At 37.7% G+C, this 12841-nt stretch overlaps 1 protein-coding gene and 1 long non-coding RNA gene across 8 annotated transcripts in view; both read right to left on the reverse strand.

Moving 5' to 3' along the window:
* RABGAP1L (RAB GTPase activating protein 1 like) overlaps positions 1-12841 on the reverse strand; it is a 769071-nt gene that overhangs the window by 93398 nt on the left and 662832 nt on the right. The window contains exons 1-2 of one of the 7 annotated variants that reach the window (XM_035010763.1): positions 7943-8071; positions 4864-5291 (exon numbers count right to left, since the gene is read on the reverse strand). The exons of the other annotated variants lie outside the window; for them this stretch is intronic. Coding sequence (XP_034866654.1) covers positions 4864-4974 — 111 coding nt within the window. The 5' untranslated portion in view covers positions 4975-5291; positions 7943-8071. Of the gene's footprint in view, positions 1-4863; positions 5292-7942; positions 8072-12841 lie in introns of those variants that run through there. 7 annotated transcript variants of the gene reach the window in all.
* On the reverse strand, positions 6772-8078 carry LOC118014450. The gene is made up of 2 exons (XR_004680284.1): positions 8008-8078; positions 6772-7912 (listed from the first exon to the last, which is right to left on the reverse strand). It is a non-coding gene; the product is annotated as an uncharacterized LOC118014450 (long non-coding RNA).

Raw genomic sequence — 12841 nt, forward strand, 5'->3', positions numbered from 1 at the left:
TTCTTCCACATCACTATGGTGCCTTATCTACTCAGTCTACTCCTTCCTTTAAGCCTTCTCCAGTTTGAACAGCCCTTTCCTTGTTAGAAGGGAGACAAATAGTAAGGGCATTCACTGTGCTAAATACTGTACAAATGCTCTCATTTAATCCATACAGAAATCCAATGAGACAGTACTACTATGTCCTTCATTCCTGGGATGAGGAAACTGAAATGTAGAGCATTTAGGTGATTTATGAATAAGTAGCAAATCTAAAACCTGAACTGGACACTGTAACTTAAAAAGCCCCTAAAGCAGTTAACCTCTCGGCCTTTGCACAAGCTGTTCCCCTGCTCAGAAAGGTCTTACCCTCTTCTACTAGTTGACAAGCACCTGGTCAACCTTCAAAGTCTGACTTAAGTGCCCCCATCCCCTTTTGAAGGCTTCTTCCACACTGCTCAATCAGTGGTAATTATTCTTCACTTTGTTCTACCCTATCATAGCCAAGTATCACTGCTATAAATATTTATTTTGCTTCTTTTACTTGTTTGTGAGGTCTTTGGAGGAAGGGATATTCTATTTAGACCAGCACATTGCAGTAAACCAAAAATGTCTGTAACGTTACGAACTGCCCTAACAGACATCAGAACGCAAAGTTCCCTCCGTAACCACTCTACAGATTAAAAAACTGAAATAATTCAGAATATAAATTAACATTTAACCTGAAATATTCAAGCTTGACAGTAAGTATGCATTGGTTATTAGGCTTGTTACCTGCTTAAATCACACATTTTGAATTTAAATACATATTCAAAGCTTCCTTTGGAATGCATAATAAATGTAACAGGTGTGATCTTTTCCGTGTATTTACACTAGTCAGCAACAGAAATAACTGGAAATGGTGGAGGAGGTAGAGAGGAATGCTGGCCATTCCTCTCTGCCACAGAAGGTCGTGACTGAGGACAACTTCGGAGACTGCCTCTCTCTATTGTTTATCACTCCTTGTGTGAGCACCTCAGGTCAGATTTAAAGATACATGTTTTGGAGGGAGAATGGGGGGAGGGTACAACTTTGTCTCAAAATGCAAGTCAGTTAATTTCAGCCAGTGAACAACCAAAGAAAAGGTAATCTTTGTTAAAGGAAAGCTGGAATACTGTGTTCAATGAGTCACCTTTCTAAATGTTTCTCAAGCCATGTTGACTATACTGGATTTTCACCTTACACACCAACTAATTTATGCTGTAATTAAAAAGTTCTTAAGTTTTGCAAGTGGTGACTCTCATCTTTTGTTTAGTTTATCTTAGTAAATACAATACTGGCCTTGGCAATTTCTTTTTTTTTTTTAAGTAATCTCTACACCCAGCATGGGACTAGAACTCTCAACCCCAAGATCAAGAGTCAAATGCTCTACTGCTCTACCGAGTGAGCCAGCCGGGAGCCCAGGTAATTTCTTGGGTGGGGGGGAGGGAGGGAAGGGAAGAGAGAGAGAGAGAGAGAGAGAGAGAGAGAGAGAGAGGCTTGGCTTCCTTATCCTTTTTTTCCTGCCATGATTGTCTAAAGGGACCTCTATAAAGGGATTTGTGATTTTCTTGCATTATTATTCAAAGGATCAATAGGATATAGCCATATTTTTAAAAGTGTAGCTTGAGACATTTCTGAAATCAATTCAGTGGAACATAACTAGCCTGTAAACAAAACAAAAAACCTGACTACATCACAAGCAGCAAAAAAAGTATTGTTTAGTTAAATTTTCTTTTAGTCTTGTGTGCACAATGGCTTGTATTTTTGTACCATGAGTCTCCACCAAAAATGCCAGAAAGCCACAGGGCTACTTATAAACAAGAAAAAATTCAGTGTCCACATCAAAACCACTGTTCTTAATGGGCTTTTTACCATTTGAGGAATCAAGATACCTTCCATTATGAAACAAAATCCAATTACAGAAAGATATTTAATTAATCCTGTACTAAGAAACCTTCTAAATACCCTTTGTAATAATCGACCTAAACCCAAAGGATTTTATATGTTAGCAAGAATGTAATTTGTTTCACAGTGCAGTAATAAATCAGATTGAGAAGTAATTTATTTCATACTGTAGGAAATCTGAGTATTTATCTCTTTCATACAATTTAAAGGGTTCATCTCAGACAAAGCAAAAAATCTAATATGGAATAAAAAGTAAATGATAAATATTTCATCTTAGCACAATTTTAGTATAACTTTTCCACATGAACCAAAACCAAATATCACCTTCAAAAGACTATACCAGTTAATTCTTTAAAAATCTCACATCTGATAAAGAAAACCATGTATCTCCAGAAAGTTGTATAATCATATTCAACCCCCCAACATCTATATTATTTAAATGTTTAGTATACAGTCCAATATTTTGTGTCTTTATCATACCTCTGAGACTTTCCATATTAGTGACCAAGTTTCATAGCAAACATGCTCCAGGGTTAGCAGCAGAAGTGTGCTTTGGGGGAGCTGAAGTTGTATCAAGGCACAACATATGTCAACATACTGAATATTCATATAATCTACAAACAGAAGTGTTTCCTGGTAAGCACATTAATATTAATTCGTTGATTCATTTCCTCTCTCTTTGCGCCTCCTGTAAATGTGCATGTGACACACACGCACACCACACAATGTCCTACACTTGCTGAGCACGAGATGCTCCTTAGGACCTGGTCAGGTCACCGCCTACCTCCTCAGTTTCCCATGTCCTCTTTATTGTGCCACTTTATGTCTGTTTTTGTTTCTTCTCTCCTTTAGCACGGAAAATTCCTACAAGTGTTTGAAGACTCAGCTCAGATCCCTTAAGAGGATCTTTACAGGACCACCAAAAAGAAATTAAATAAAGTTCTAAATTTTTTGGATAAGTTTTCATGGCGGAATATTGTGAAACTATGGCTAAAATGAAGTTTAAAAGATTATCCACAACTACTGATGGACTCTCTCTCCTGACTTGATAAAATATTGTGGTTAACTAAGGATTGGCAATAATATCACCTAATATATATAATTATAAAAATAGAAAAAAATGTAGGTTATATATATTAAATAGGACAAGAATGCAAAAGCCTAGATGTTTCTGTATTAATGAACACTTATAGAAGTATATTATGTTTTATTTATTTGGCTTTTGCTATTTTTTTGGTCCAGCTGACTCTTTTAAACTGTATCTATAAAACATCTACAGGGGCACCTGGCTGGCTCAGTCAGTAGAGCATTCAACTCTTGATCTCAGGGTCATGAGTCCAAGACACATGTTGGGAATGGAGCCTACCTAAAAAAAAAAAAAAAATCTACAAAGTGAAGTATAATGAATCCCTATATACTCATCTCCCAGTTTCAACAATTACCAACACAGTCATCTAACTTCATCCACATCACTAACCACTCTACTGAATCGTAAATGTTTTTGAATCTTTGCAGACATTTCATCCATAATTATTATTATTTTTTTAAGATTTTATTTATTTATTTGAGAGAGAGAGACTGAGAGAGAGAGCACATGAGAGGGGGGAGGGTCAGGAGGGTCAGAGGGAGAAGCAGACTCCCTACCGAGCAGGGAGCCCGATGCGGGACTTGATCCAGGGACTCCAGGATCATGACCTGAGCCGAAGGCAGTCGCTCAACCAACTGAGCCACCCAGGCGCCCTCATCCATAATTATTTTAATATTTATCTCTAAATCATTTTAAACATAATTATAATATTACTGCATAAAAATAATCTTAGTATCATTAAATATCTAATTAGTGGTCAGTTATAGATGTTTTTTATAGTTTGTTCAAATCAGCATCTAAACAATGGCAATAGATTGCATCTACTTAATATAACCCATAAGTCTTTTCAAAATCAATGTATGAGATCCCCTTTATATTATTCATAACAATATATTGTTTGAAGAAATTGCTGTAGTATGTTTTTAAGGTTCCTATGCCTTAAAATAGAGAATTAGGGTTTCGTATTAGCAAGATAACTGTTACGATATAGTCTTTCATTCTATGGGCGCCTGGGTGGCTCAGTCGTTAAGCGTCTGCCTTGGGCTCAGGTCACGGTCCCAGGGTCCTGGGATCGAGCCTTGCATCTGGCTCCCTGCTCAGCGGGAAGCCTGCTTCTCCCTCTCCCACTCCCCCTGCTTGTGTTCCCTCTCTCACTGTGTCTCTCTCTGTCAAGTAAACAAATAAAATCTTAAAAAAAAAAAAAAAAGTATGGCTCACTGCTATCTTAAACTAGACAGCCATTATAAGGATGACATTTACAGAGAATAAACATCTGCAAGAACTTCATTTTTCTATTATTTGAGGACATGCACACCAAGACCCTTGGAGAATGGTTAAAAAAAATTACAAGTATTAAATCCGAATGATAATTGTACTAGAAGTTAATTTCATAATAGTTCTTAGTAATAACGTAAACATTCTGAAAGTTATCTGACTTTTAGATAGTTTGGTTCTCCATGTTGATGTTATAGCCCACTGGTAAAAATGTTACACTTCAAAAGACTGAATCATATGTGTTTAAATGTAGGTAACCTTCACCTAATAATCATATACATACATACAAGGCAAACACATGGGACACAGTGATATTTGCCACTATAAAACTCCTCTGACCCTCACTACATATGAAAGTATTAACCTAAGTTTTACTCCTAAAGCGCTTTAAAATGCACTACTAAACATATAATAGTGTTTAGTGATGTAAATAAATCATTAAAAACCTGTAGACCTTTTTGTAGCCTGAACACAAAGCCAAAAGCAGTACTTCTATTTTAATTCCCAGGAAGTTTTTCTCAGTTGCTATAGGAATACAGCTATCATATTAGAAAGGAAAAAAACAGCTCCAGAGTAATGTGCGAGGCACCACCTACCATAGACCTGGGCTTGCTGATGGCCACCAGACTAGTGAGGAAGTCTTCATCATGCCGTTGGCTGAAAACATGGGCGTCATAGGCCACCATAATGGAGATTTCTTCCATCATCTTGCCAGCTGGCCCTTCCACAGCACCAGCTGCTACCCCAGCTCCAGACCAGACTATCCAAGGAAAACTACTGCAGTTCAGTGCCAATGCCCACACCCACCTGAGTTTCAGGGGGCGGAGTATCAAAAATCCAGAAGGAAAAAAAGAAAAGGGAAAAAAAAAGAAAAGCAGCTGCTATCCCAGGCTTGTCTGGCAATTCACCCCCAGTAGAAAACCAAGGGAGGTCTCTTATCTGTGGAGGAAGTATACACTATAAACACCTTCTGCATTCTTAACACAGCAGCTGGAAAGTTCGGTTTTGGGAAATCTTCTTTCAGCTTCAAAAAGAGAAATAAAGAAAAGTTTTCTAACCGGAAATATCCTATAGCAAAATCAAACAAAACAAAACAAAAGACCGCCCCCAAAACTGATTTATGTTATGCTCTTGGTAATTAGAAACTTTCTAAGTTTATCTTCTTACTTCAGTATTACTTATATCAAGATTCTTCTTCTTGGAGGAGAAGTGGATTTTCTTACAGCTTATTTTTCCACATTCATAAAAAATAAATAGATGGCAACCTTTAGTTTTTCAGAATTTCTAGAATTCTTGGTGCGGTTAAAAATTATCTCCTGAAGTATGAAAAAAAGAGATTCTTTTTCACCTCTGATTATTTCTGTTAAAGAAAAGTACCAAAATATAAAAATGAAACAGGGACTGCAATATCAATTAATTATCATTTCCCCTTCTCCCACTAAAAAACACACAAATATTTTAAATAAAATTCTTGCTTTGGGGAACTTTGTTTTCCGTTGTTATTCAGAAAGCAACACAAAGGTCCCATTTCTAAACTTATGGTTTTTCTCCCATAGATAAAAGTTCTCCTCTTTTTTTTTTTTAAGCTTAGAGGTTTCTTTTAATTACCCATATTAGCAGACAGTCATGAACTGGTGGTGTCTTAGCCACCAGAGGTGTTTTACAGTTGGAAACCATAAATGAATCTCAATATGCCCTAATGAAAAATTTGAAAGCTGCCCATAATTATCATTACAAGGCTGCCTAAACTACCAGGAAATATAATGTATGCTAATTCCATGGAAAAAGTATTAAGCAAATAAAAAGGGGGAGAACAAATGAAGCTCCTCCAAAAGTTGTTTTTCTAAAATTTCTAATTAAGCTATTATTGTCTCTGCTTTTTATAGATTATGACATTGCAGTACCATGAGAAATATAATTTGTTAGAATTAGAAATCAATTTGCCAATGTTTGTCTATAATCAAATGCAGATACTGGTTGGAATTTTTAGCCCTAATTACCAATAGCATTGTTATGTTGTTTAATTGTTTGCCTTTCAAAGGACAAAACTTAGAATGAGATTCATGGTGTCTATTTTCCCCGAAGTACCTTCACCTAGATTAACATGATTACTTAAATAGCACCTTGTTCCATTTAACTATGATTAGGAGAATTTTGCAATTGCTATGTATTCTAGATTACACACACACACACACACACACACACACGGAAGGAGAAAAACACCTTATTGCTAGGAAACAGAAGCAAGTCTAATAGGCTTATTTTAAGAGAAAATGCAATACTTTCAATAAATCTTCAAGATTAAAACAGCCTCAAACTGTGCTTGACCCTCGTTGAAGCCAGTAAAGCATTTTCACTTCATTTTTTGCTACAATGCAGCTTTGTCTCTTATGCTTTATTTTTGTCAAAAAGTTTCCCAGCATATTTATCTTAAGGCTGACTAACCAGGTAAAAATTGAACGGTAATCAAGAGACAAGGTTTCATAAAGCGTCCAGGCAGTTCATACCTTTTAAATTCCTTTTTATCTTTTCAGAAGTACTGTAAAAGATACTGTGAACCTCTTCACGCGTTCACTAGCACCAGAAGGTTTCAGGTTTATCTTGCAGCACCATTTTCTAGATGGGAAAGCAATTCCTCTTGCTTTCATGTTTTTCTTTGCTGCAGTGACTCAGTGCTTCTACCCTGATACCTGAATAAGGTGCGCTGACAAAGACACCTGTTGTGGAAGGTAAAGAAACTACTTCCCATAATGCCTCACTCCCTGCTGGCAACCGCCCAGGGGCAAACAAGAATTATAAACCACATTCGAGCAATTGCCTATGCACCCCGGGAGAGCAATTCAGTGTAACAATGGGTAATCTTCTTGGTTAGGAAGAACACTCATAACCCAAGGGGAAAAAAAGGACCAGAAAAACAATATCAAAAAGTTCAGGTGTTATGTATTAAACTCAGAAACTATTTAGGGATCAGGGGTGTAAGAGTACAAAACAATTTTAGGAACATAATCAGAGGCTGTAAAGATACTTTTAAAATTACATAAACAGAAGCTAACGGCTTTAAATAATGCAGTCCTTTCAGAATTCCACACAGGTTCTCAGGTAAACAATCATGTATTTTTTAAAGCTTCTGATTTATTACCTACAAAAGATTGTTCTAATTAGCCACAGCCACTGGAATTATTAATAACTTTTCATTTCTAAATCTAAGAGGTCCTCTATCAAAGCCAGAATGCATGCATTTTCTAGAGCAAGGGTTCCCTAAGTTAGACTTGCACCCTTCATTTTTGTCACCCTTACAATGGTCCTCCATACTTGACTTTCAGAGTCTGGGCAGGAAAAATTCCAATGTTTCTTTTCTCTTACAATTAAATGTATACTTGTGGTCCCAACAAAATGCATACTTTTTGAAAACCGATGATCTATTTAAAAACCTGTCTTTGAACTGGCCTTTTCTCCAGTCTCAGAAATACCCTCCCCAAAGTTCAGGAGCCCTGTTACAGTCATGTTTACAAACAGTCCTCTACTCCCTTGCAAGACATCTTTCTTACTCTTTTGCCTGTTCCCCTGTGAACTGATCCCACGGATCTCCCAGGAATGTTTCCACCTAAGTTTCTGCAGTCCTCTACTTCGCACCACGCAGCAACACTGAAAAAAGCCGTGGGGGTGGGGAATTACCTGAGATCAAGGGGTGTAGCAGCATTTGCTGCTAAAATTTACCAGGCAAGGACTGTATATCCTACCGGCAGCAGAAAACAAGGCGGCAGTAGTAACCAATAGAGGGTCGCCAGTTCAAGCAGGAACTAGCTAGCAGTCTGTTCCAGGGCAAGTCATTCAACCTCCCTAGGTTTCAATTTCCTCATGGTAATGTAAATTGAGAGGGATGGACTAGATCTGAGGTTTTCACGTGCGCTCAGAAACTGTCCAAAGCTAAGTATCCAATTTCCCTCCACTAAACAGGCTTACTGGGGGATTTGAAGGTGGAAATAACTTTTTAATCTCTATCAGAATAAAAAACAAAGGGTAACATTAATCCCAGATGTTAAGAAAGTCGGGGTTGCTATAATGTGTCCCCAAAAGGCAGTCGATTTTGTACCCTACTTTGGATTTTCTAATGCCAACTCTTTTGCCTATGAAGAGGATTCAGTGACAGTGCGGATACTTTTTATTAGTTATTCTTTACAGTCTTTTCAGTTTAGAGGCCAACCTGGCTACAAAAAGCCTCTCCAGATCTCATTAAGATAAGAAAATTTTAGTGAATAAAATATCTTTAATGATTTGTAAGTGCCGTTTTAACATTTTACATAAGACGATTTTACTATGGTAGCTGATTTTGTTCCGACAATCATTCTTCTAGGATTATTACATTTTAACAACAACATACCCGGGTCATACTGAGTGAGTATGAGTCTAATAAACCATTCCTGGCCTTCAGAGAACATCTGTTCTCACGTGTCAAATGTAGGTACAGCCAAAACAAAAAATCAAGGAAAACATGAATAAGATGTGAACATTTTTTAAATTTCTGTGTTCTCCCCAAATGCAGCAAAGCAGCAAAGTAGCTTTATGATGGGAGTGGTATTCAAATCAAAGGAGCAAATATGTGAAAAACAGACAGCATGTCTTTAAAAAGAGCCACAAGATGGGGAGCCTGGGTGGCTCACTCGTTAAGCGTCTGCCTTCAGCTCAGGTCATGATCCAGGGTCCTGGGATCAAGCCCCTGCTCAGCGGGGAGCCTGCTTCTCCCTCTCCCACTCCCCCTGCTTGTGTTCCCTCTCTCGCTGTGTCTCTCTCTGTCAAATATACAAAAAAATAAAAAATAAAAAGAGCTACAAGAGTGGCTGCAAAGACCCTTTCCCCATGCCTCAGGTTCTGCTTGTTGAATTTCTCACAACAGCCATAAAGTCGGGGCAAGATGGAAAGGAGAAGAAAAGCACCAGGGAAGAAATGTGGTCTCAAGGGCAGAGGGTCTTCTGAGCCTTCCGCATGCAGAGGTGGAACCCTCTAGACACTCTCCTTCCCTCCCCGGTGGTTCTTGTGTGTTTATTCCTAAATCAGTCAACATAAACATTCATGAAGTGTATGTGACTCAGTTTTAAGAGATCTTCACAAAATATTCATGTATTGACATAAACAACTGTAAGAAAGACAAAATTCTACAAGTACTTTCTTAATCACAGAAAACCAATATTCCAAGTAGGTTTTACACTTAGGAGTGCACATTATAAAACCCAAGTGCTCTAAGTGGGGGAACAAAATATAACAGGAGAATGAGAAGTCACAGAAGTATCAAGAGCAGAAAGCTTTTCAGAGTATTTTGGATTTCAGAGTAGTCTAGTGACACATACTGAGTTTTTACAAAGGGAAAAGACCAAAAAGTAAAAGAAAAAGAAGCAAAATCTTAGTTTTCTTTAAAAAATCATGCAAAGGTAAATACAGAAAACCTTTATTCTTGTGTTGAATTCCAGCCATTCAGCTCATTATCTTTCCTATCTTCCTAGCAATTGCTAGGCAAATTCAAAACCCCAGAAAGCATAGATTCTTAAGGAAAAAAAAAAAAAATCCCCAGAGTTAAAGAAAAGAAAAACCAGTGGGGCCTAAAATACTTGCCTAACAGCTATACTGGGTATCTTACTTCCTCATTCGTATCTCACTACAAAGAATGTGGGTGAGGGAGAGTCCAGACTGTGAGTCTGCAACTCTCTAGCAGTCAGCTTTTTACCTCATTTGTAACTCTAAAATCCACAGCCAACTGTTAAACGCAAAACAAGAGGCCCAAAATGGAGTCACTTTTGTGAAGCCCCACGTTACCAAACAGAGACTTCATTACAGTTTTGGCTCTCCCAGAAATGGAATCTTAAACCAGTCACTCAGAAATCGCCTGATCAGCACTAGTTGGATAATCTGCCTGACAGACCCCTTTTGAAATAATCAACCTACTTTTTTGCCTACTGTAACTTCTTTGTTCCTACTCCCTTTTGCTTACGAAAGTCTTTTCTTTGGTACAGCTCCTCAGAGCTCCTTCCTATCTGCTAGATTGAATGCTGCTCAAGTCATAAATCATTGGATAAAGCCAATAAGATCTTTAAAATTTACTCAGTCGAATTTTGTTTTTTAACACAACACATTCACTTAAACTTTACCTAACCAAAAATAAGTGTTTCCAGTGTTGTAAGCATTCACTGATATTTGCCAAGGATGGTTTCAGACACATCTAAAAACATGGCAATGCTTCATCGTGTCTCATTTTGATCAGAATACACAACTCACCTGTAATTACAAATAACTTTACCTTAATTTTTAAAGCATTCAAAATATTTTTTAAATTAAAAAAATTTTTTAAATTTTAAAAAAGTTTTACTAACAACCAAATCAAACCATTCCACAAGGATAATGTTTTAGATCCCCCCCCTTTTTTTAAACCAAGATCAGAAGGTAGTTTTAGTTTTAGGGAACAGCAAAAAAGTGTGAACTAGTTTTATTTACATGTTCATTTGTTTCAAGTTCTTCCTGCAGGGCTGGTGACTCCAGCCTGGGTAAGTCCCTTTCCAATGGGCCCTCAGGTCGCTGCAGCAGTGGTGGGCTTGATGATCACCAGGGGGAAGTGGGTGGGGGCGCTGGGTTGAATAGGTGATGGGGATTAAGGAGGCACTTGTGATGAGCACCAGGTGATGGATGGAAGTGTTGAATCACTATATTATATACCTGAAATTAATATTACTGTTAACAAGAATTTAAAAACTAAAAACAACAAACCAACTTGATGAATTTGATGCTACGTGAATTATATCTCAATTTAAAAAACCCAACAGCATTTGCTAAATGCTTGTAATGTGCATGGGAGTGGGGGGGGGGGGCTTACAAATTTTTAATATAGTAACATATAATCTAGTTATAATGATGACTAATAGGGGCGCCTGGGTGGCTGAGTCGATTAAGCATCTGACTCGATCTCGTTTCAGGTCTTAATCTCAGGGTCATGAGTTCAAGCCCCATGTTGGGCTCCACACTGAGTGTGGAGCCTACTTAAAACACACACACACACACACACAAATAATAACTAATGTATCCTTAAAAAGTCTTTTATAATAATAATAGGAACTAATATGTAGTAAGCATTCACTATGTCCTAGACATAGAATCCCATTTAATCTTCACAATAAGCCTGTGAACTAGGAACTATAATTATCCCTTCTTCTCCACTGAAGTATGGAGAAGTTTAGTGATTTGACTCAATTATCACAATTAGAAATGGAGCTGATAAGATTCAAAAACCAGTGTGTCTGGCTCCAAAGTGCATGCCCTTGACAATAAGGGAAGTGAGCAGACATAAACTGAGAATCGGCCATGTGCCAGACACCCCTGCTTTTCAAATACTGATATCTCCTTCCCCCGCCCACCCCCCAGAACACAATACACTATGTTTGCCAAGTAATGCCATCATAAGTAACTTTAGGACTATAAGAGTGTGAAGTCTGTCTGCATACAGGAAAGCCTGCATGGAAAAGACGGAATGGATTTGGATAGGCAAAGTGAAATCATTTTTTACAGGGAAAATAAGCCTGGTCTCAGTGCTGATATTGGTGGGGTATAGTAGGAGATAAGATTTCAAAGGCAGGTTTGAATTGGCCTGTGGTAGGTTTCAAATATCAGGTCAACAACTTCGGAAAATGCGGAGTATAGGCCAAGGGCGGCCACTGAAGACTACAAAGTTTTTGCCTTCCTAGCCTCCATTTCTGTCACTAGAGGAAGGACCTATATTATAAGGGTTAACACATGGGCTTCAGAGTTCAGAATAACCTGGGGTAACATCTGACTCTGCCACATACTAGCTCTGTGACCATAAGCAAATTCTATAAGCTGTCTTACCCTTGGTTTTGGCATCCATACAATAAGAAAATAGTAACAATGTTGTTACTATGAGGGATAATAAGATAATGCACATAAAATCCCTTAGTAAGCTGTCCCGCTCTAGAAAGCATTTGGTTAATGATGCTGTTATTTGCTGTTATTATCAATATTAATAAAAATGATGTCTGCCGGGACAAGATCATTTTTTAACACCGAAGAGAAGATGGAATTGTAACTTTCAGAACTGATAACTTTCAGTATCCGAGAACACAATGTCTCCATTTTCTATTTCCTTATCCAATTAATAAAAATCCAGGAGAAAGAAATAGATGATGTCACACAACTCCAACCTTCCACCAGTTTTCCCTAAGCAATTAAATGTTTTTAGATGTTGCTTTATTTGGGAGCAAATGGGTTAATTCACACGCATCCTTCTGTCAGAAATCACTGAGACAGGTTAGAGGACATGAAAGGTTGATAATGTGTGTGTGTGGAGTCTCTTGTACTTTTGCAGCCCTCTCCAGTTTCCTGATGACAATGCTGACAGAGTTTAATCAATTACCTCTTATTAAATTAAGCAATTGTGACAAGAACAGGGAACAAAGAGAGCATTTGTTGTATACCGATATTCATCTGTTGTAACCTGATCAACAAAACACTGTTACTATGGGCTAACATGTGGAAATACATAATCCTTCTTTATAATTGTATTATAACAAGATTTTC

Source organism: Mirounga leonina, unplaced genomic scaffold (assembly GCF_011800145.1).
Source record: "Mirounga leonina isolate KUSES-001 unplaced genomic scaffold, KU_Mleo_1.0 Mir_154, whole genome shotgun sequence".
Taxonomy (NCBI): Eukaryota; Metazoa; Chordata; class Mammalia; order Carnivora; family Phocidae; genus Mirounga; species Mirounga leonina.